At 44.7% G+C, this 24,040-nt stretch overlaps 1 protein-coding gene across 1 annotated transcript in view; it reads right to left on the bottom strand.

Moving 5' to 3' along the window:
- The window catches only part of SORBS1 (sorbin and SH3 domain containing 1), a 220,370-nt gene that overhangs the window by 48,465 nt on the left and 147,865 nt on the right, over positions 1–24,040 (bottom strand). Inside the window, exons 5-14 of the mRNA XM_055793988.1 lie at positions 23,085–23,140; positions 21,782–21,847; positions 19,549–19,644; positions 16,465–16,584; positions 14,908–14,934; positions 14,634–14,749; positions 11,429–12,232; positions 10,485–10,856; positions 7,398–7,545; positions 2,279–2,308 (exon numbers count right to left, since the gene is read on the bottom strand). Of these exons, the coding sequence (XP_055649963.1) occupies positions 2,279–2,308; positions 7,398–7,545; positions 10,485–10,856; positions 11,429–12,232; positions 14,634–14,749; positions 14,908–14,934; positions 16,465–16,584; positions 19,549–19,644; positions 21,782–21,847; positions 23,085–23,140 (1,835 nt within the window). The remainder of the gene's footprint in view (positions 1–2,278; positions 2,309–7,397; positions 7,546–10,484; positions 10,857–11,428; positions 12,233–14,633; positions 14,750–14,907; positions 14,935–16,464; positions 16,585–19,548; positions 19,645–21,781; positions 21,848–23,084; positions 23,141–24,040) is intronic.

The following is a 24,040-nucleotide window of genomic DNA, read 5'->3' as shown; positions in this document are numbered from 1 at the left end:
TTTCTGTTCCTAAACTCCTCACTAAGCCTCCAGGAACAGAGCACGGAAAGAGCAACTGAAACTAGAGCATTCTTCCATGACCTTGAAGAGCAAAAGGAAGTGGGGTTTTTGGATGCGAAGAGGATGCAAACTTTACAAAAGGTCACAGCTTTCCTCCATTATTTATCATTGTCATTGCTAATGTTGCAACTCCTGAGCTTCTGGTCTAGAAAAGTCATTATTTTTTGCAGGCTAAAGAATCCGATGCCACAGAAGGTCACAAAGTCCTTCTGTGACAGGGCACATATTATTTCTCTTTGATTCTCTAGCTCCCTGCACTGTGAAAGTGGTTGGCTGCTCGCCAGGTAGACCCCATCTGAAACTATGATGGATAACACTCAAAATACCCAATACAGACATAAACAACAGGGTAAACATATCACAATCTAATTTCCCAGTGCCACAGCCATGATCTAAGCAAAATCTTTATTTTGATGCTGTAGCAAAAAATAAAACCCACTTTCTGTCCTGTGCCAGTCACCTCTTAACCATGAATTCACACCTTATAATAACTTGAAAGCTTGGGAGCTATCTAGTGTGGCATAGCCAGGGGGAAAATCTGCCAGTCAGCTAAATGTATTTTGAAGGAGTTTCCAAAATATTTTTCAGAGTGCACTTAGAACTGGTTGAAGGTGCTGGACTGACAATGCTGGGGATGGGAAAGGCCTGTCTGACAGCCCGAGCTGTACCGGGGCAAGCCCCCCATGCTCCCTGCCAGGTAAGTCCTCTGAGGTCCGTGGGACCCAGCCAGGAGGAGCTGAACCACCGGCCCCGGTGTGGTGCTCAGTGACAGTGCACACAGACCCCTGCTGTGGGGGTGTCTCACAGCAGGCAGAACTGCTGCAGGCATTTCTCACCACAGATTTCCGACAGTACCCTGCAACTTGGAGAACAGAATCAATCATTTAGGTTGGAAGAGACCTGTAAGATCGTCAGGTCCAACTGTTACCCCAGCACTGCCAAGGCCACCACTAACTTGTGTCCCCCAGCACCGCATCTACATGTGTTTTAAACACCCCCAGGGCTGGTGACTGCACCCCCTCCCTGGGCAGCCTGGTCCACGCTCGGCCACCCCTTTCCGTGGGGACATTTTCCCCAATACCCAACCTAAACCTGCCCTGGCGCAGCTTGAGGCCGTTCCCTCTTGTCCTGGCCCTTGTTCCTTGGGAGAAGACACCCCCCACCACCACCTACAGCCCCTATCAGGCAGCTGTAGATAACAGCTAAACGTCACACTGACTTATTTGCCCTGCAGCTCCAAGGATTTCAAGAGTTTATGGAGTTATGTACTGGCCTTTGAGGTATTTAAAAATCAGAGCACCAAATCTGGTGCCTGCCCACCCAAATAAGCAGACTGCCCCAGCCAGCTCCCTCCATGGCACCCAAGCCATCCTTTTGCAAGTGCAGCAGCGACACACACGTTGCACAGCAAGACAGTGTTACTGCTGTGACCAAGAGGACATAAAAAGCGTGTATATTTATATATTACACTATTTATTAATATTGTGATATTTCAAGGGTTTAGGCACTCTCTGTGACTCTCTTCTCTCCCCACCTCTCCGTTTACCCCACCAAGGCCATAAACAAAGAAGAACAGGTAAGCAGTGTGCATGCGCTGTTCCTGTAACACCCCCGGCAGAGTGAGCTACTTCTGCTTGGGGTGCAGGGGGGGAAAGATGACCAGGAAAACAACTTGCTCTTCTTTCAAGGAGAGACTCCCACACCCATGGCAAGAGCAAGGTGGCAGCACACGTGCATACTTGCACACTACAATTTTATCATTCAGTTCCTCACATCTGGCACAAATAGTTCTGTTCTTGGAGTCATGTAAATACTGATTTTTATTTCTTTTCCTCTCCCCTCACTACAAGCAAGACTAACTCTAACGGTTGTGTAGAGGAATGTGAGAATAATGCCCGAAGGGAATAAACCTAAAGGCTCCAAAGGCAGCCCCAAAGTCAACTAGAACAACCAAACTGTATGTAAATCTTATGAGTTAGGAGGAACAGACCAGTAATTCGGGTTTTGGCATATTAACATGAGGCCACAGGTAGCATTAGGAGAAAATACTGAAATCAAACATTCAGTGACCTGGACTAAGCCAGGACGAATATTTATACTAATTCGTTTGCAGTTCCTGGGAAGTGTGTTTGCTAAAGGTGCTCCAGAAGCTAACAAAGCAGCGGCTTTGCTCCAGCAGAGGCAGCAGCAGGGGGGTAGCAGACCTTTCACATCATACCTGCCAGGCTACTAAGCCTTTTTTGCTGTTCTGTGGTAAAGGAAGAAACAAAACAAAAAGAAATACAGAACAAATGGGTGAGACATAAACAGCAAGTGCTCTGGTGCTGCATTTCTGACAGGCAAGAAATACACAGTAGACAGAACGGCAGCAGCTGCTGGAGAGAATCTGTTTTCAAATACTCTGCCAAAGTGACAGCCCACAGTCCCTTCTCCACACAGCGGCCTCATGGAATAATACAAATCTCATGATGCAGTGACTGATACGTTTGCAAAGAACATTTTTATGTTTGGTTGTGGGGTTTTTTTCTTGGCATCAGAGAATGAAAAAAGCTGGACAGGAGACTATTTGAAAAACAGTAAAGACTCAGAAACAACTTGATGACTAACTTTGTTACCATTAGCATGAAGTACATTTTGAAACAATAATGCTGCAGCATTTTGAAGCGATATAGGAAAGGATTGAGTTGTCGGTGCTTGCTGAGTCTCATCAGGCACCACCGAGGCATGGATTCAATGATCTGTGCACAGACACAGCTTGGTTAAGGCTTTGATTCTCAGAATGGTCCTTCTTGGTTTAGAGCCTTTCATTACTGAGTTCCCAGACTGGGATATCTGTGGTCTCTTCCAGTGTGTTTGACCCTAAAGTTGATGCTTACACTGTTTCCTAAAGGGATGCCCAAATGACTCGTCCAAGTCATGGCTGGGAATGAACCAGGAATTCTTAGCTCTCCGTTCTCTGCTCTTTCTACTCCTTAGCAATTCATTCTTTCATTTAAAGCAAAAAAGCCGTTTGAAAATAATTAGCTACTTTACTGACATACAAAATACACTCTTGAAAGCTCACATTGTTAATGCAAAGATTCCAAAAATTTAATATATTAATCACACCTGTTATATATTCATAATAAATTATGCCATGCAATGCCTGCCAGGGGGATAACTGCACTTTGGGACAGCAGGGGACACTGGCCAGGGAAGTCTGTGGTAGGTAACGATCCTCCAGGTGTATGCTGCTGGCTAGCAGAACCCATCCTCGCTAGATATTTGTACTAAGGGGATCATCTCAGCCAGGAAGACCGATACTTCTCACTTCGCGCAGCTCCCTCACCGGTATCTGTAAGCTTCATTCCTTGCCCTCGGCCCCTCTGCTCTGCTAACGGCCCATGGCGAGCAGCTCACACGCGTTACGCTCCCGCCACAGCTACCAGCAGGGGAAAGAAACCCCTGTGTGCAACGGGCGAGAGGGAGGGTGAGCGATCTGGACCTGAAGAGCTGCAGGCCTCACCCTTCTGGGCTGGCCAGCAAGAGCAGCCTGCTGTATTATGAGAAAGGACGTGAGTGAGGATGGGCTCAGCTTCAGGCAACCCGTTCACAGAGGAGAACTGCGTTCAGCTCACACACAAGAGCGTGTGGTTCAGAGTCGATGCTTGAGAGCTCCTTCCTATCTCTTCTTCCACAGGGGAGAGAATATCATGGATGAATAGACTTTCCATGAAAAATAATAAAAAAAGAATAAGTGCTTTTGACAAGAAGAAAAGTTTTCCTTTTCACTGACATCTCTGAACAGGAAAGCGAGCTGCTGATGGATAGGAGCAGAAGGAACAGGAGGTGCCTGCTGCTCCCCTCACCGCCCCACCAGAGCCAGCCTGCAGCCCCAGGCATGCACTGCTCCGGCTTTCACGCTGATCCTGTGTGCCGGGACTGCAAGGGCCAGGAACTTGTACCCTTCTCAGAGAAAGGGTCAAGCAGAGGAATATAAGTGCTGGCAACCTTGAAGGAATGATTACAGGTGCCTTCAGAATTCCCAGAGGAGGAAGCACTGGAGGATACCAAGACTTGAAACCAGTAACAGAAGGGGAAGAGGAAACAAGTACTTGAGTACGCTTTTGGTGCAAAATAAAGGTGTCAAAAAGAAAATTAATCAAGACGCCAAATAGATATGAAAGGAAGAAATGCTTACTTTGGTGCTAGGAAAGAGAAAGAGGATCTGAAATTACTTGTATCTAAGCATAAATCTTATTCAGTTGGTACTACTGAAATCCAGTAGAAAATATTCTGAGGTCTCTCATCACAACTTACTAAGATCAAGCCGACAGAAAAAGCATATGGTGTGGTTTCTGCACTTCAAATGGCCATTACCTGTTTCTAAATCTCCGATAACTCCAAATCAAAGGGTCTTACGTACTTACAGATTAATGAACTAGCAGATAAAGCATAAAATAGGACAGTAGGTGATGTCTGCCACAACAGTTGCTCCAGAGAATAAGATAACCAGCTCCTTAAAAAGCAATCAATAATCCACTGAGGAGAAAGAAAAGCACATTATCCATCTGGAGGACTAAAACTACTGGAGATCTCAGACTTCCAGCATTAAAATAACCTTGAAAATTCTAATTCAGAGGGTATTTCATAGCATGCAAGAGAAATTTCTATTAAACTTCATCTTGACATGAAGGAATTTATTTCAGCACAAATCACGATTAACCATTCAGGGGAAGGTGGATCATAACTAGTAACAATTATATGCCGTCAGACCAGTTTTGAATATAAAAGGTTCATAAAGATGAAATCAAATATGAATCATGTCAGCCAGGACAGAAATTTAATAGATAACTGAGATCTGAGAACCATTTAAAAAGTTCAAGTTAGGACAAAGAAATCTTAATGCTATCCTGGGATAAAGCCTCGATAGGAATGGAAGCATAAGGAACCATAAGAAACCCCCAACACATAAAAAGATGGAAAATTAAGAAAATTTATACCTATGAGTAGGTAACACATGCTGGGAAATGAAAGAAAATTGCAGTGGAAGTAAAAGAATTAACAGAATGTCTCAGACTCAAAAGTCGGTTTTAAGGTACATGAATAATAAACAAAAACCTAGCAATGATCTAGTTATTCTACCGAATAGGCACAGTGGAACTGTGTTCATAAGAGGGCAGAGAAGATGACACATTTGAGTACTATTTCCATTCTGCATTTGGAAAAAAGAAAAAGAAAAAAGTTTGATGTCCTACTGCCTGATGGAGAAATACTTTACACTTCAATGGTAATTAAGGACTATGCCGAATGACAACAACTGAGGTCAGATGCTTGAAAATTAGCACGTTCACACAGAGTGTATTGAAGTGTTTTTGAGCAGTTTCCTGCTCTAAAGCAGTTATGGAGAGGGCAGCTCACTGGACCATTAACATTCATCCTCAGTATGTCTTGGAATACACAGGAAACTCCACAGGACAAGGAAGAAAGCAAATGTTGTGACAGCCTTTGAAAAGCATCAGCATGATTGTTGGGGCATCAGCATGATAGCTCGGGCATCTGTCTGCCAAGTCAACAACAATGCCAGGAACAAAATATTGTAACGACTTATACGAGATTTTATTAATAAATACATAGTATGACACGCAATGTCAGTCAATACAGATCTATGACTAAGATGCCTTGTCAAACCAGTTCAATATGATTCTTGAAAATTATAAGCTTTACTAATAAAAACTGAAAAACACGCATTAGAATGAGATACTTCACAACTCGTTCAAGTTGCTTATCAGGCAAGATCTATATCACAGTCAACAAAAATGTGATGAAAGAAGGCTCTTCAATCTATCAGATACTGTATCATGAGTGCTAATTGTCAGAGGCAAGACAGATGCAGACAGGACAAATTCTTAACTGTGAAGGTAATCAGCACACAGAACAATGTGGCATCAGTTGCCTTGGAGCCTGTGGGTGGATCATCATATATATCACATACAGATGCAACTATCGTGCTCTTACAATCTACAGAGATAAAATATCCTCGTGTGGTACAGGTTACAGATTGAATGCAAGAAACAACCAAAAGAGTATCCTACCTCAAGAAACTTAACAAAAAGCTTTGAGACAAAAAAAGGCTGCCTCACATACTATTTTCTCCTCTTGAAGCAGTTGAGGAATCCAGATACCCTCATTCAAACGCACATAAGCCAAGCTGCTCCAGATGCTGGCAAAAAGGAAGAGATAACCCACTGCTACCCCTACAATCAGCTGGGCTACAGTGAGGATGCTATCTTCAGGGTCAAAGACTGGAGTCCATTTCAAAAAGGCACTGTAAAAAAACCAACCCATGAGGGGCTGCAAAGGAGCACGTCAGTGCACACCTGTGCACACAGTATGAGGAGCACAGGCCTTACCTCTGTTTTCTGATTTTATTTTCTTTTTTTCTTTGCAAAAAGTTGTAGCATTGTAGGTTTGAATCTGCCTGCCCTCGAGTTTCCAGAGTCCACTGGAAACCAAGGCAAATTGGACTGCATCTGTGTGGCTCTTTGTGAGCCAGTCTTTAGTGATGCACAATGGAACTGGGAGCTGGGGTAATGCCAGCCATCAGGAGAACTAAAAAGGAGAAGTAAAGTTTCCCTCTGATGCCAGAGGTAAAGAGATGAAACTATCCATTCAGAAGAGCTGCTGTGAGGCAGAGAAAGGCTTAGATCAGTAAACACGGGAGTGCTCAAACAAGGCTGTTTTGTTCATACACAAATCCAGAGCTTGAGGACTGCTGCAGTACGAGTTTGAGTCGATCCAATTACGGACAGAGGAACAAATTGCCGAGCTCACGCTTACGAGCAAAGGGGTTAGTTACTACTGGGTGAACTGCTGAGAATTCAGAGGTCACATCTCCCCACAGTAATTGAAAACACAGCTGCTCTGCTTTCACACTGCAGGAGCTGAGAACATATCCCCTTTTCCAAGGAGGGAGAACCTAAGGCAAGCTACCTTGCTCCTACCGACAGACAGATGTGAGCATCCACCCTTTCCCACCGTAAGAGGAATCCTGATGAGGGATAAGAACTTACCCTACAATAACTTACTCGTATGCCCAGAGCCCAGTTATAAGCCTCTCCCCCAACCTAGAGTGGCTTCTCCACAGGTTTTAATTAGGAAAAAGTAGGCATCATCCCATGCCTCTAACCTCTTACTTGCCTGTTGTGTGCTCCAGTCACTACAACTTTCTGGAGGCAGCTTTGTTAGCTCTTAGTAGTCTGGACTTAATCACCCACGGCACACACATTCTCCAGTTCCTCATAGCGTAACAGGTTGCTCACCCTGAGCCACAAATATCTATACGCAAGTCTCCTTACCTCGATTGTGCTGCAAGAGGACAATAGTGGGATTGACAATTGTGGTAGAGGGATAGGCAGAGGAAGACTTGTTGATTGAAGTGAAGGAGGTTGGATAATCAGTGCCAGCGCCAGGCTGGGGCACCTCATTTAGCACAGAACCTGGGTCCTAAAAAGGAGAGCAACACGTCATTAGCGGCATGCAGAAGGCTGCTACACTGGCAAAATCTAGGGTGGCGTGCAAAAAACCCAACAACAAAACCCCATTTTAAGCTGAATGAGAAGCATAATCACAGCAAATTTTAGTAAAAAAGGCACAAGCATGAGCATTACCCTGCTCCTTGTACATACCCTGCTTGTTGTTAATGCAATTAGTTTGCTAAGGCAGTACTATAATTATTTGGTGTTGGGTTTCACAACTCCAACCCCAAAAGGAGGCACTAAATTAATCTGGCAGACGCTCTGGATCAAACACAGGGTACCAGAAATGAGCAAATCTTGTTGGGGGCAAGACACAGACATCTTTCCCCTGACAGATACAGACACAAACTTTTGTTTTAAAAGTATTCCTTTCATAGCAAGAAGTCAGACATGCAAAATTCATGCAATTCTGGAGTGAAACGTTATTACTGCAGCTGGTTTGATAAGGAAGGTCTGAGGAATAAGGTTAGCACCATCACTCAGGAGACAGTGTGACACCTACCTCGTTAAAATAATGAAATAAAAACCAAAACCACCCAAAACTGATAGAAGGTAAGAAGTAGGAGTCTAGCAAGGAAGATACTCAACATGGCTTTGCTGCTGGAGAACCAACAGCAAGCCGCTCTTGCTCCTCTAAGGCACCCAGCTCCATTATTTGCTTATTTCAAACCCACCTCTGGTATCACCACAGCCCTGGAGGTTCTGTACAAACACCGGCTGTGGCAGGAGGGAGACTTTGGGTCATCTTTGAAAAGTCTCAGTCCAGGGGTGCCAGGCTTTTGTTGGCAGTAAGGGGAAGAGATAAAGAAGGGACGATGACTAAGACTGTGTGTGCCAGTTTAGGCTGAGATTTTTTAAGCTTCTTAAGGAATTTGGACACACAATTACCATTAATGGGGAACGAGCATCCAAACAGAGCACGGAACAGCATACCAGATGCCTGCACTCCTGTTACTCCACTGTCAGACTAAAATGCTGCAGGGCTCTGGCCCGCAAAATGGAGCTGAGCATTCAGGAGGATTTTCATTGCTGTAAAAAACCTGAACATGCACAGAATATTGCCTCAGAAGAATCCCTACTTCTGGCTCTTCTGGCCAAATGCAATTCTGTGCCCTTCATATCCACCAGTGCCTAGGGAAAGGACGTACAAGATCAGGCAGGGGGCTGAACAGGGGCTGGAGCAAGGCGAGGCACCAGCACCGAGAGATAAATCATACTGAGAACTGGCCATTATCAGAACAAGCACCTACAAGTCTCTCCAACCGAGAGGGGAATCAGGGAAGAACAACCCTGTTCTGCTGGATGGAGGGGATCTTGCTCCAAGCAGCATCTCAGCAGGCCACAGACATTCCATGAGGACAGAAAAGAATCAATGGTCTTCAGAAACAGATGTCCCTGAGGGAAGCCCCAGCCCCGTTTTGCTGGCTGTGATAATATTCCAAACAACACAATTTAGGAAAAGGAGTGGGAGTCAGGCAGAAGTATGAGAGAGTTGGGTTTGAGCTTCACTTGAGAACTGAACTATAAAGAAACCCTCAGAGCAGAAGGATGTCAGATCAGGATAGGCTCAGCAGCTCCAGCTAAGTCACCAAAGCGGGTGGGCAAAGACCATTTAAATCATTGTGGAAAATGGCTCTGTGACTATGTGACTTAAGTCAATGCACCCAGAAGTGTTTCAAAATTCTCATCTCATGAAAATCACCTACAACATAATTTCTACTACTCTACAATTTGGCTGCCTGCTGAATTTTTCTGGAGCCTGCAGCTAGGCTCCATCAAAAACCCATATACAAACCACCAATTTCAACAAAAGCAGAAATGCCAATGCTGAGAACTTTTGAAGGTACTATGGAATCATTTAGGTTGGAAAAGACCTTTAAGATCATCAGGTCCAACCACTAAACCAGCATTGCCACGGCCATCGCTAAACCACGTCCCTAAACGCCACATCTATGCATTTTTTTTCAACGCTTCCAGGGTTGGGTTTTTTTCCTTGCTCCCCAAAGCCTGTTTGACAGACCCCTGCAGAGGCAGAGAAAGCATCACCATGAGAGGAGAGGGTTCTGCTGAACTTACTTGTCCTTTACAAGCAACCCTATAAAGAAACACGGTGGTTGTACGACTTCCAGTACAAGGAGGGTCAGGTACTTTTTGCCTCCTCTGCAACTTTAACTTGGAGCTACTTTTCCTCCTTGTCCCTGAGGACTTCCTAAAACAGGTGATGAACTCATAAAGAAACAAAACCTGACCCAAGAACACTAAGTTAAAACTGTTGCGGATTTAATTCTTCAAAATTTTCCAAACACAAGCAATTCCAAACTGAAAAGACACCCTCCCCCTCATCTATCCCACAGCACCTACATACCTGGAAGCTCAGTAACTGGTATTACCGCTTGTAGGTCACTGGATACTGGCAGCAATCTTATACTGATTTCAGCAGGGATTTGTGTAGAGACCATAAGGTCTTGTGGCTCCAAGCGGAACAGAAAGCCAGCCCTAACCTTTAACTGGTCTGCTGTTGCTGCTTTAAATGTTACTCAAACACAATTAAGAATGCTATTAAAAGAGCCTGAAGAGATCAGTTAGTTGCAGCTATTCTACTTATACAGAATTCATTACTCTGAGCAAATCCCGTGAAGACTCTTAAGGTGTGCATCACCTAGCAGAACGGGCACAAAGGGAGACAGTCAAATACTGCTGTGAGAAGTGAATAGAAATTTCAAAGCTGCACAAGGCAGGCAACACGCATGCACTAGCACAGGACGTAAACAAGGTTTCAGTTGTCATGCTGCTGGCAGGGAGTGAGTCACCACTCCTCTCTCAAGTTTAGTATTGCAAGGAGAAAATAATTTTAATCTGGGAATACAAATTTAGGAAAAGGGCGAGGAGGGTACTTGGCAAGCTTACTGTACGTGAGATGACTCCAGTGATTTCAGGCTTCAAGCCCCTGTGCAAAGCCCCCGTGACTGGAGGGACAAGTGAAGGTGGTGATGAGAAGAATGGCAGTTTCGGGTAAACAGAGGGTAATGTGCCAGATGCAGAGGGTGCTTGGTTATGGTGGGAACCCCTCTGGAGATGTGGGGGAATGAAATCGTCTAGAGTCGGGAAAGTCAAGGGTGAGCCAGGAGGAACAGTCTCAGGGGATATGGAGCCTTGCCCGAAAGGAACCAGAGGTGGTGGTGGAGTGCTGGAGCTGCCTTCTTGTTGTCTTTCTGGATTAACCTGCAGGAGGGGGACTACTATAACCCCAGGCTGAGCTGTGGTGGTGGCAGTGGCATCCTGTAGGAAACAAGGTGTTGTTATGCAATGGGGGAGATCAGCACTTTATTCTAACGAAGCCATACAGTGTCATGCAAGGATGCACCCAAAACGATACAGAGCCCCAACAGATTTTCTTTCCATAGGGAGACATACTTCTTCAGTCTGGCAGCCCTGGCCCCTGTGAACGCGCACGGTTTTTCACAATGATCTTCCTTCCCCTCACCACCCCTCTTCTCCAGTCCTGTGCTCTGATTTAGCCTCCCTGCAAGCTCTGTGTTCACCATCACTTAAGAAGCACTAACTGTCACATTACAGAGTTTGCTTCTTTCACATCACCCTAAAATAGAAAGGTCCTCGCCAGCCAGACCAACCCCCTACAAACACCAGGCACGCACAGACACACGGATCAGTGTTGAGGGGGGTGCGCGAGGTGTTAAGTATTACCGAGTACAAGACCACAAGACTCAGGTGGCACAACAAGTGCTCAGAAATGAGGTGGAAGGGGAACAAAGCATTAAGGGAACATTGTAACGAATTAAAGAACCGTTCACACGGCTGAAAGAAAACAAGGTTATGGAGAAAACATGTACCATGCTGCGTCCCATCGCCTTGTACGGGGGCTGTCGCTGCTGGGCAAGGTAAGGCTCTTTTCTCATCCTGTCCTCTGTGGCAGCTGTGCTCTGGGGCTCTAGCACTCTGTCCCTCACAGCCTGCGGAGGTGACGACTGAGTCCAGGAGGGCTGGCCCGCACCATAACTAACTGCGTCTTTACTGAGGACAATGTAAAAGTACGGCCTGGGAGGAACAGGAGGAGGAGGAGGAGCAGGAAGAGACTTTCCAGTATCTGTTACAGAGGAAACAATGTCGGTGGCTGGTGCCTCAGTGAGCTCAGCACCCAAACTGGTGCTGGCTGCTGGGTCATGTGTGGTGCCAGTGGAATTTTCAGATGCAGCTGAGCAAGTGCTGTTAGATAAACAAGCTACATATAGTTTGGTGACCTTTTTATCCGCCTTCGTCTCATGACTGGAATTCATTCCAGCCTTACTGGGATCTGCCCTGTCAGGGTTGCGTTGTATGTATGATGCATCCAACGAGGAGCGACTTTCCAAGAGAGGCCGCCCAGCATGCATCTCATCTTTGGGGCCTGAAGAGAGAGAATGCCCTGCTGGCAAGCCTTGCTTCCCATGGGGAATGGCCCCGTAGGGGGTCGGTGATGAGAAATAACACCGTGCACTGGTGTTTGGTGATGCACGCTGTGTATAAGGCTTGGGCGCATTCAGGTACACGCAGTCCATGATGGGCACGGGCAACAGGTTGGTCACTTTAGTGTCAGTGCGAGGACGCCATGCAAAGCTCTCCTCTTTGGGAAGAGGAGGACGGGGAGGAGCAAGGGCCTGCCCAGGCAGTCAAGAAGGAAGAGAGGGAGAGAGGAAGCAGCACCAAATGAAAGGAAAAAGGAAGGAAAAAAATAAATAAATTTGAAGAATTAATTCTGTCATTAGACTTGGGTTAAGCAGGTTTTAATACAGCAAGAACAAAAAGCAAATACAGTATCTGGAAGGCCAGCGCAGCACTCACTCACGTACATCTTTGCGCACATTCTTTCTTCCTCAGCACTGCTCACTGTGGCACACAAACTCTGCCCAGCTCCCAAGTCCCTGCCTACACGTTTCTCTCTCTGGGCTACATAAATCTCAGTGCTGCATTGTTTTGAGGCCTGCGCAGCAACACCCACCGTGCCCCCGTGAAAGCCACAGGCAAGATTTAACATCCTGGCCAACTAATCCCAGGCTCATGCCTCTGTCAGTAAATACTTGCCAGCACTGGGGAGATTTGAATGGCAAAGCCAAATTCAGAGCTCTAGGCCATCTCTGCATGTTAACTGCGATGCCGAAAAATGAATGTTGCGAGGTTTCACCAACACTAATGACAGCAGGTGTCACGTGAATACTGTAGCCTGCTAGAGCTGGCTAAGTAAGAAGTCAGCATTTCTTCCTCCTAAAAGCTAGCTCTTGAGCAGTCTTCAGGATTTTTCAGTCCTAAAAATGCTTTCAGGAATACCAGAACAATTAAAGTTTTTGAGAAACCGAGTTTGTAATAATTTGCCTTCAGAATCAAGATGACCAACAGAGAAACCCTGCTTCTAATCAATAACAAAAAGCTTTACTGCTTTTGGTCCTTTGCAACATATAGGTTGCTAACTCCACAGCTGCCTGCCGACTGCAACTCCAACTCCAATTACAGCAAATTGTCTCTGAAAGCCAAACTGTTTTGAAGTAAAGTAACTTAGCAATAGAGAGGTTTTCATTTTATTTATTGCTTTGTTGTCAGCAGCTGAAAGCTATAAACTACTGAAAGGAAAAGAAATAAAACACACACCTAGTGAACAATAGCTCCCTGCATTCTTGCAAAGTAACCCTCTGGAGGCTATGAAAGTAGGTTTTACACACAGCCTGTTGTCATATCTTTGTAGGCACAGGATGGCTAACCAATGCTAAAATTGGCTAAAACCAGAGAATGGAGATGCCTTAACAGCTTGCAACACTCAAATCTGAAAAAATACCTCCTTTAAAATTTACTCAAAAATGACAGGTTCTGGCCAGCACCTATTCTCATTATATGTATGTAGACATAGAACAGCTTCATAAAATTACAGCTGCAGTCAATAGTCTACTGTACTCATGGTGCCCCTTTTTCCCCTCTTCCTTCATATGTAAGGGAGGGCAGAAGTGGGTTGGTAAGTGTTCCTTCTGAAGGGCTTCTGCTTCTAGAACAGGCTCATTCCTTTTGATTTCTTAAGGACAGTAGTTTCAGTCTGGAGACTTCAGAATGCCACAATACCTCCCTAGGTTAGGCGAGGCCTCAATTTACTACCACGCAGTATTATCAGGAAATACTAATTTACCACCTGCGATTGCTGTTTTCCATTTTCTTCCGTTTCAGCTTAGCCTGGACAGCGGTCCTGGAGACTGCCGTAAGTAGTACTACATGCATCAGCACTCTCTGTTTGTTCATCAATAAGACCAATAGGGGCTACAGAACAGCTTTAAGTATCGGGCAGTAGACGGTTCTCTCTTTAGGGAGCTGCTCCTTCCCGTGCATTCATCGGAGTTGTGCCTTCTGCCACTTTCACTTATGATTTCAGGGACGGCGCCTGTTCTGCAGCATTGCTATGGGTCCCTGATGACCAAAGCAGTCACCCTGATAGGGACCAAGGCTACAAAGGGACTCTGTTTCACATAAGAAAGCAGTTTCTAGCAAAGGGTTTCCTTATCAACTTTTAGACTGCTTCTGTGCAGACTGACCACCCAAAAGGAAAAGGATGAAGTTACACTTCTCTTAACAGACCGACTTCAACAATTTACCTTCAGGTACAAATAACCTTTCCCTTGTTGGCTTGTATCAGTTACAGTGCTAAAACTGAAAGGTGTTTCCCCATCATTTTTTTAACATAGCATGTAACTCCACTTTCAGCCTATAGGAACTTCTAGGAAATGACCAACATAAAAGACAGAACAGTAACAGATGACTACTTCACCTTTTTTCTTGCAAACAAACAGCATGTCATCCTCCTCCTTCATCCACCAAGGAAACACTGTGGCGTGTCTGAACTCACGAGCTCCACAGCACTCTGCTGACATCAGTGTTGCCCCCATTTTAAAGGTAGGAAAAGCTGAGGCACAGCAACTTACCCGAGTCTGCAGCAAAGTTTGGAGTTCAACCCAGGACTCCTGACCATGAATCCAGTGCTTGAACCCAGAAGATCACCCTCAGGGTCACAGAAAAAAGGCTTACCTGTGGCTTGCTGTCTGAGGAAAGGTTCGGACGCACGCTCCTATAACCCTTGGCAGCCAGAGAAGATGGCTGGGCATCCCCATTGGCATCGGTGTTAGATGATGACCTCCATTCATCTACGAGGGGAAGGAAAACTCAGATCACAGAGGATTCCCTCTCCAGCTACAGGATGAGTGAAAGGAGGGGACTCTTTTCTTCCTTCCCCCCCACCCCCACCCCCAGGCAACAAGAAATACTTCCAAGAAAACAACACATAAACAGCCAATGTTTGTACCTGTTTCTGGGTTTTCTGGCTCCAGACCTAAGCGTTTCACAGAGAGGAGGGATGGAAGAGGTTGGGGCAGAGGACAGGCACAGCGGAAAAGAAAGAGGACAAAAACAAACCATTACATTTATAGATAACATGTACCAATTGAAGTTAAGAGTCCAGCTACTTCATTTCACACATAAAATGCTTTCTGACAAGGCTGCCTAATTACCATAGAGACCAGCCCTAAACATGATGCCCTCCTTGTTTCTGACCTTTGTAAACACAAGGCAATTCATTCAGAGCAATGAAGAAACAATTGTTCATTGACATTCCTATTTCAAGAGGCAAAAAGGCAGCTCAGCTAGCTACTTTCTAAAGCTGCATCTTGACATCCAGACACCACAAATTACTGGAAATGTAGGGACCCTGTATTTAGCCATGATACAGGCTATGAAGATGTATCTTTCCTTATCAACATTGCTACGTATGATTAACTGAGATAAAGAAATGCCAACAAACAGATCAGGTTTTATAGACTAAGTGAAGGGAATTATAAAATATGTCACTTTACAACCCAGTCCCTGCAGCTCGATGCACTGGTCTCATCACTTATTTACCCACCTCCCACTGGGCTCCTCCCCACCCCGCTACTCCTTTTGCTGTTTAAGTTAAATGCAAAAAGCTCCTCCATCTCCAAAGTACATTTCATAAAGCGACTGAGAGAATAAGCAAAGGAAGTATTAATGAGCTGATTTCCATAGTAATGGGCTCATTGCCATTCAAGCTGCTGGAAATTTATGAAGCCATCAACAGAAAGGAGAGAGGCAATGGTGGGGGGTAGGAGTGAAGAAACAGAGAATGGCAAGCATGAAAAGAGGGTAGGTCACGGGAGGGACAGAATGGGAGGAGAAGACAGAGCAAAAAGCCGTACATTGGGGCTGGAATTAATGGAATTGCCCTTCCTGCAACAATACGGTTAGAAACCATGTATGCTTTGCTTTCAAGAGTAAGTTTGACCCCCTCCTCCCTCAGCGGCATCTTGCCTTTGGGAGTTCTTCCTCTCTGCCAGACCCACGGCACTGGCCAGGTTTGTTATGCTTTGCCCGTCTCCTTCAATTAAGTAATTACACGTCTGCTATTGAAAGATGGCAGAGCTCTGTGGGGACACTGTCTGTCTGGGACGCTATCCCCGCTCCCTTGACAACCTAAGTGAATGCTGCTGTGGCAGTAGCACCACTCGGCCTCTTTCTGTTCCACCTCACGCCTGGGATAAAAGGAGGTGACATGGGCCTGACAGGGGAAAGAAGAAGAAAAGAAAAAAAAAATTCAAGAGTGTTTGGTGCTCCAGACAGCAAAAGGGGGCTGTAAACAAGCTTAAGGCAATGAGTGAGTGGTCATGAAACCTGCACCAGGAGAGAACAGAAGCCAGTCTCCCTCCACTGGTCTGGTTCTTGCAAGCAGTTTCCAACCATGCTACAGCATTTTGGGCTTTAAATCGTTGCTAAAAAAAGTCACACCAAGTCCCTGGGCCACCCCCTCTTGAGGTTATTGTGAGGACCAGCTTACTTTCTACCCACTTACTTTCAGGTTGCTCAACATTCTGAGGACATGGCGAGGTGATATTCTGATTCTCTTCATAGGCTGGAGATGCCCGGAGGGTCACTGCTCCTTTTCCACTGCAGACTTTAGTGGGATCCGTTTCTACAGGAAATGCACATGCACAGAGGAGACACATTGAAACAGATGATACAAAGCTATTAGGAGCCATCGGAGCTCTACGGAGTAATTTTAGCATGGCTGCCTCTGGGTGAATCAATCTAGTAATGTTTATGCAGATGAAGATTAGCTCTGGATTTAAAGCATTGACAAATCAAAGCAGTTCAATATTCATGTAACTGAGGAATGTAGGAGTAAGTTCTGAGTCAGTGTAACAGAGCTAAGAAAGGAGAGGAAAAGTGTTTGAATGAAATTTCACAGGTCCATTTGCTTTATTTGTCCTTTGTGTGGAGACACTGTACTAGCAAGGACATTCTACAAGCACACGTGTGGCTGTTCTATAGGGATGTCCCAGCAGTATGATTTGTGTGCTGAAGCCTTGAAAATGCCTTTTGTGCAGAACTGGAAGAGAAAAAAAAATATTCTTATGACCACTGGAGGATAAAATCTTTTAACTGTGCTGAATATGATCTAAAGGCAGGGCACTGCAAGCCGCCTCCTGGCCACTCACTCTGTTTCATGGCAGTGTTTCACCTTCTGACATAGGAACCCAAATCCCACAAACTAGAATGCTTAATGTACACCCTGTGAGCCAGGCACCAGATCATGCCAGCACCCTTGTGGAGGCCCGATTCAGCTTCTGTGCAGCCTTACCTTTGTGTAATTCAGTCCATGGATTTGGTTTTTTCCCTCCTGCCATCCTATTAAGTAATAACAAACTAGTACTTCAAGGCTATCTTCCTCCCCTTACTTCAAATCCTTCTGGAGAGTTGTTTCCTCTAAGATACCTATAGAAACAACAAGCCTAAAGAGTCTCTCATCTCAGCTACTTCCACAGGAAAACACAGCACCTCCCTGCAGCTGCCATCAGACTGCACTGCCACCTACCCAGCCAGAGGTGCCAGTCCTACTGCAGCACTACACAGTGAGCCCGAAGGGGTGCTGAGTATCTGCTGTGTTACACAAATACCAACATGATTTTTATTTTTATGGGGCTCATGCTACCAGCTCCTCTCTAGCAACTGTTAATATTCTCAAAGTTATGCCATCAGACTGGACAGAGGGGGAAAAGCTGCTGCTTCTTGCCCTGACAACAGCCCACTCTTGTGCCAATCGATACTCCCTGGCTGATTTCAGCGAGACAAATGCCCCATTAAATCCACACCAGTACAGTGCCTATAGACCACTACAACCCTTCAGCTGCGGTTGCAAAACACTCAAACCACAACCCAGGTGGCCACAACCCAGGGAAACATGGACAGTGCCAGATGGACAACAGCGGTGAGGGGAAAGGCTCAACAAACACTGGAGAAACAAAAAAACCTGGCCCACATCGGAAGCCCTCTACGCTGGAACCACCACAGTCCAAGCTTTTAGGTGGGTTCCCAGGCTTTCAGGATGTCGCAAAGGGCACAGCTTCAGACCCACCCTCTGGACCGAAGGAAGGATGGAGCACAGAAGGAGTCAGAGGATACTTCCCTACGGTTCAGCTTTTAGTTCATCTAGGAGCACTGGGGCAGCCTCTGCGAAGGGAAAGGCTATCCACACAGACATATCAAATGCTGCTTAATCCTTAAATACACCACATTTGCACTCACACCACGCAACTGACCATGCCTTAAGGTCACCCACATGCCTGGTGAAATAGAAATTGACTTCTCTGATTGATTTTCACATGATCCAGATGGGGTCAGGATTCCTTTTGCCCAAAAGTCCAGTTGTGGCTACTGTTCCCATCCTCACAGCACAACACACAGCCTGAGGACTCTACGGAGCCACTTTCAAACCAGAGGACAAAGGTTTAAGCTCTGGGACTCCAGTTTCAAGAATGCTGTAACTTTGAGGTGTGTTGGGAGTCACCACGCCTGAGTAAGACATCCACAAAGAGTGCAGGTAGCTGTTTCCCTACGCTCCTACACCTAGATTCCCTTCACAGGCGATGAAGAGAAATGGAAGCAGAGTTCAACATGCCATAAATGTCTCCATCATATCAGAGAAGAACCAAATTTGGGAATCAATGCAAAGTTTTTGTTATTTTCAAACAACATATTAAACCTGTTTAGCAAATCAAAAGAATAAGAATCAAGAAAAAAAGCTTTGAACTCAAAAAATTAAAACATTTTGAAGACGTCAGACTATTTCAATTTGGGACAGGAAGACAAATACCTAAGATGTTGAATTCCCTCACAATTTAGGTGAAATGATGAAAAACAAAAATCTGTATCGCTCATCAGTACAGAAACCCACCAGATGTAATAAACACGCCATTAGCACTGTACCAGTCCTAGAGAGCACATGTGTGACAGAACAGGAGAGACACGTATCAGCTAGGCTAGGCTGACTGTCCAAATCCAGCAACGTACAAAAATAATCTTGTGCTTATAGTGGGAGAACATGTGCTTGGGGAGGGGGTGACAGACAGCCTAATATCCTTATTTATCCACATAAAGATTCTGTAAAGTCAGTGTTTAAAAACATGTATTTAAAGTCACGTATAGAAAAATAAAACCATCCTACCAATGTTGAACTATGCTTGAACCTGTAAAATACCACCTCTGACACCCATATACTTTCAGAAAGACTACAGATATGCAGGAAACATTCTTTGGTTCATCAGGAGTTTGTTAAAAATGAGGCTGTAATAACAATATTATTCATAATCAAGCATTAGTAGAAGAGCTTACAATGATTCCTGATTCAAGTAGACACAATTATGTCTGCAGAGGAGCAGCATAATTCAGAACAGTGTATCGTGCCATCAAGAGCTAACTTGGTTACCTACTGATGAAATCTACAGCTCTGGAAACAGTGAGGAGAGGATAAAGCTGAAAACCAGCCAAAGTGCGTGGGTGAAGCGGGGAGATAGAGAGGGACGGAGAGACAGGGGAGGGAGGGAAGAGAGAACGATGGCCAACTAATGCATGGCGGGGGGAGGAAGGAAGAAGATACCTGTAGGCAGCACTAGGTGAGGAGAACTTTTCACTTTCTTCACAGGGATTATTTTAACGGCAGAAATAGAGCGTGTACATAAAGGGACGCCAACAGCTGCAAACACAAAAGTGTAAATGGCACATCCAAAAAGGAAGAACAGTTTGGGAAGCATGCCACAAAATTTTCTAATGTACTTGGAGACACAATAGCAGGAAATTTCAAATACAAAAGCAGTCCAGAGAGCAGTGATGCAACCGTTAAAAATATCCCTTCGTTAGCCCTAACTCAGGACGTGTCTGTTTTATGTAGCATACAGAAGTGCTTACTGAATTGACTAACTGCTGACTGCCACTGTGCTGCAGGCACAAAGAATCTGGAAGCATTAGTTTTTAGAAGCCATCAACAAATTTTAGTGTAATCATTTAGCTGAGATACACTACATGCAAAACTAAAAATGTTAAGTTAACATTAATATGGCCCAGTTAAAACAAAACCAAGTGAAAAAACAAGGATTGAAAGGTTGAGAGAGCATCATTAAACTAGCCACATTACATGAATTCTGGATTTTATGGCACTTGTTTTACAAGTTCAGCAATGGAAGGAGGTGAAACATGAAATAATCTTGAAAATAGCCCCATGCCAAAGGGCAGCAACAAAATATCCATTTCAGAAAAAATCCATCCATGTAAACATTTAATTGAAAAAATTTCTACTGGACTCCATCAACTAGCACGCTAATTATACTAGATGTAGTAACAGGGGAAAACCATCCACAGCACTGTGCAAAATTCTAGTAATTGTTACAAAACTGTCCAAACCAGCTGGTATTACTTCTCTCTGGCTCTGTATTGCTGCTAATGTGGAACTCGTATTAAAAAAAAAAAAAAGGGGGTGGGGGGTGGGGGGGGTGGGAAGGTGGTGGTAAAAAAAGGCGAAGGCAAAACTACTCAGAAGTGAAGCTCAACAGGATCTGCCAAGATAAATATCTTGTAAATCATGGCTCTACCTGAATACCTTGAGTTGTGCTCTTGATTTCTGCAGAGCCAGGGTTTTCGCCTTTAAAACCCATCGGCTTTCTGCACACATTGACCGGTTGATGCCAGGTGCCTCGTCACATTCTGTGCCACCTCTCTCAGGCCTGCAGAATCAGTAGAGGCACCACCTCCCCAACACTGCACACCAGCAGGGAGCAGTGGGCCAGCCTGAGGAAGGCACTGACATCCCGGCAGTGTGTACACCCGCCCTCGTGGCAGACCCTTCTGGTCCCTGGCAAACCGGAAAGCACAGACTTTATCAACCTAGGAAAAAAAGCTCTCAGCAAAAGGATGATGGGAGAGTCTGATAGAATTTTTTCAAAGCTTAAAATTAGTTTTTAATTTGATGGGATTGCTTTAAATTTTTTTTATGATTATTATTATTATTTTAAACAAAAGAGGAACCCAAATCAAACCCTGTTCTCCATGCCTCTCACCAAGCACTGGAGATCCTGTGAATACAATAGATCTCAAATCTAAACAGGCTGTGGTTTAGGAAACAACCCTAATTCCGTTCTGCTTTGCAACTGACTGAATTCACCCATCTACAATGCAGTCAAAATACTAACCACTATAAAAAGGCATCAAAGGAAAAGAAAGGAAATGAAACCAGCAGAAAACCAACCCATACAACCATGTATTTTCACCCTGCCAAAACACACAGCATCACTCTGCAAAACTGAATGCTATAAAACATGCTGCAAACCTACTGATGTTAACGTGACGATTGGTTTGTTTAGGTAAGTTTGGGGTTTAAATCATTGTTGCTAGTGACAAATTTTTAATTTTTTTTTTAAATTTCATTACTTAATTGGTTAGTTCCTGCCCTTTAACCCTGGGCTCAAACCTTCACCTCCCACTGAAGTTAGCAGGATTCACACACAGGCACCCACAAACCCATGCTGTCTAAACACACCGAGATACTGATTCACAGGTGCTCACAAGCACCACAAGTAGCACACAGCTTTCCTCAGAACACCACTAAAAATATACAAAGGGGCAAATCCAGCCTGCCACCTCTAAGAGACAAAGAACACTTGTTGAGCTACAAAATGCTGCTGGTACTGGCATGGTGCAGCACAAGGCTTTTCTTGTGCCAGTCGCCAAGCAAACTAAATTTGGAAACCACTGCTGTAGTGAATGTCCGAGAATCAACCACACCAGGCAGCTGACATGCAGGGGGAGCTGCAGAGATGTCTCTGAAGCTCTTAACCCACCTTTTTCTTGTCCATTGGTGCTCAGCCCATTGACAACAGTTTTTGTAACATCCATTTCTTCGTGTTCTGCAAGACAAATGAAGCAGCAGATTACTTCTGGGTTAAAAGCTCTGCAACCAAATTTAACCTCTGGCTGGGAGGGGATGCCACAGGTCGGCACGATTTGATTAATGAACCCGGAAGTATTTTCTACTGTCTCAGGAGATTTTGCTTGGAGACACAAATCTCCCTTGGATGACACCCGTGTCTGTCCTTTCTCTTTGCCTACCTGGATTGCAGCCTCTTATAAACAGGGACTGTCTCTGTATGTGCATACAGCAGCCAGCTCACTGATGGCATTTTCAAGAGAGAATTTTCAAGTCCACACTGTTCCTAGCTGATATGAATAAAACTGGCTCTTGTGAATCCAGAGAAAGACAGAAGATAGTGCTGGAAAGAACCTCCAAGGGTCATCTAAATCCCTATTCCTGACCCATGGCCAAAACAAACCTGCCTCTCTCCCTGCTGACAAATGCTTGCCTAACAAGTTCTTACAAACTTCCAGCATCACCCTAAAGCAACTTGTTCCAGTGCTTCACAACATGGAAGCTTATCAATGCTTAAGCAAAATTCCCAGCTCATGTTTTTCAGACCCTGATTAGTCTCCTAGCTTTCCTCTAGACTCTCTCCAAATGGTTCACATTTTTTTCAAAATGTGGTGCTAAAAACTGGACACAATACTCCAGCTGAGACTTGATAAGGTGCTAAAATCAAGTGGGAATATTATTCCCCGGGTCCTACATATGGCACTTCAGTATGGCGCCTGCTCTGGTTTCCACTCTGATTCAGCCTGTCACCCAGACAAGCCCAGAAGTTTGCCTTTTCCCAACCAGCCCCCATCTCCTGGTCCCTCATTTTTCTTTGAACAGCTTATTTTTCCTATCTAGATGTCAAACTTTGCATTCACCCCTACTAAAACATATCAAATTATTTCCGATATGATTTTCAGGTAATCAATAATTTTGAATTCTTTCATTCCACAGTGGAAAAAAGCTAAAGTGACCTACTCCAGCTCAAGATGTTTCTGCTAAATTTTTGAGCATTATGAGCCAAACTAAAACAACAAATGCAAAGCCAGGACACTTTTTATTATGAAGGGATTCTGCTGTTGCCTTAACAGTCAGACTCCCTGAGCGTTCAAGGGCTTTGACTCTTTTTCTGGGAGGCAGAAGAGTCAAAAAGAGTGACTGCATCAGAAACAGGAATATTTCTAGCAACAAAAAGGAATGTCAATGAGGGCAAGTGGAAAACAACACAGACTTACCAGAGCTCATCGTGGTGGAGGGACTTGCCTTTTTCACTTCTGGGTTTTGTTTATGTCTGTTTAAAAAGAAAGGCAGAATGCTTATGTTGTGTTCCATGTCTGCCCAGACAGCGTTGGACATGATGCTGAACATTCATCACAAAACTCAACAGTCACAGTTTCTTCAAGAAATTTAGTTTCGAAACCCAAATGGATTTATGTCAACTATCAGTTTTTTGCTGATAATTATCAGAAATTCAAGAGTATTTCCACCCAATATAGGTACTATTTTCAGACATTAAGACTAATTCTCAACATCAAATCTGAAGATACTGATTAAAGTCCAAGAGTCTATATATGGCAAAGCGCAAACCTGGCTAGCTTCTAATGCATAAAATGTGCAACACCTTTAAGGAAAAAAAATAAATCTCAGTGAGACTAAAAGCTTTAAGCTAAACCCCCCAACTTAGACCACTGGCAGATTTCAAGGCGATCTGATCAAAGTCAGTCTCTCCTTTGAAAGATGTTAGAATACAGAAGAGATTACACTTGCCAAAATGCATATTAACTTCTGCCCCAATCACCTCCAGTCCTGCGGGGCTGCTGATTTTTCAGGATCAGACTCCAGCAAGTGAAACTTTCAAATTAGAAGCTTTAACCCTCTTGGGACCAAAGACAGTAAAATTACCAACCCAAGAGAAAAATTACCAGATGGGCACCAGAGGAGACAAAAGTCCCTTTCCATGGTCACGCCAGCCTGCGGCAGCTGTGGGTCCTGTTCACACCCAGCGCCCACTCCCCAGGCACCTGGTGTCTGCAGCAAACACACAGGTTCCAGTGCTGCACCACAGATGCTGGTTTAAGTAGTCAAAGAGCGGCGTTTCTACAGAACAAGTCCATGTTTGCCAGGATCTCTCAGCTCTCAAAGGCCTAGGTTGAATTACCAACCCTTTAATTTTGTGTTCCAGTCTTCTCCC

The sequence above is a fragment of the Falco peregrinus genome, chromosome 1, assembly GCF_023634155.1.
Source record: "Falco peregrinus isolate bFalPer1 chromosome 1, bFalPer1.pri, whole genome shotgun sequence".
NCBI classification, from domain to species: domain Eukaryota; kingdom Metazoa; phylum Chordata; class Aves; order Falconiformes; family Falconidae; genus Falco; species Falco peregrinus.
Note: the sequence above shows the minus strand (reverse complement) of the source record. Positions and strands in the feature narration are given on the sequence as shown.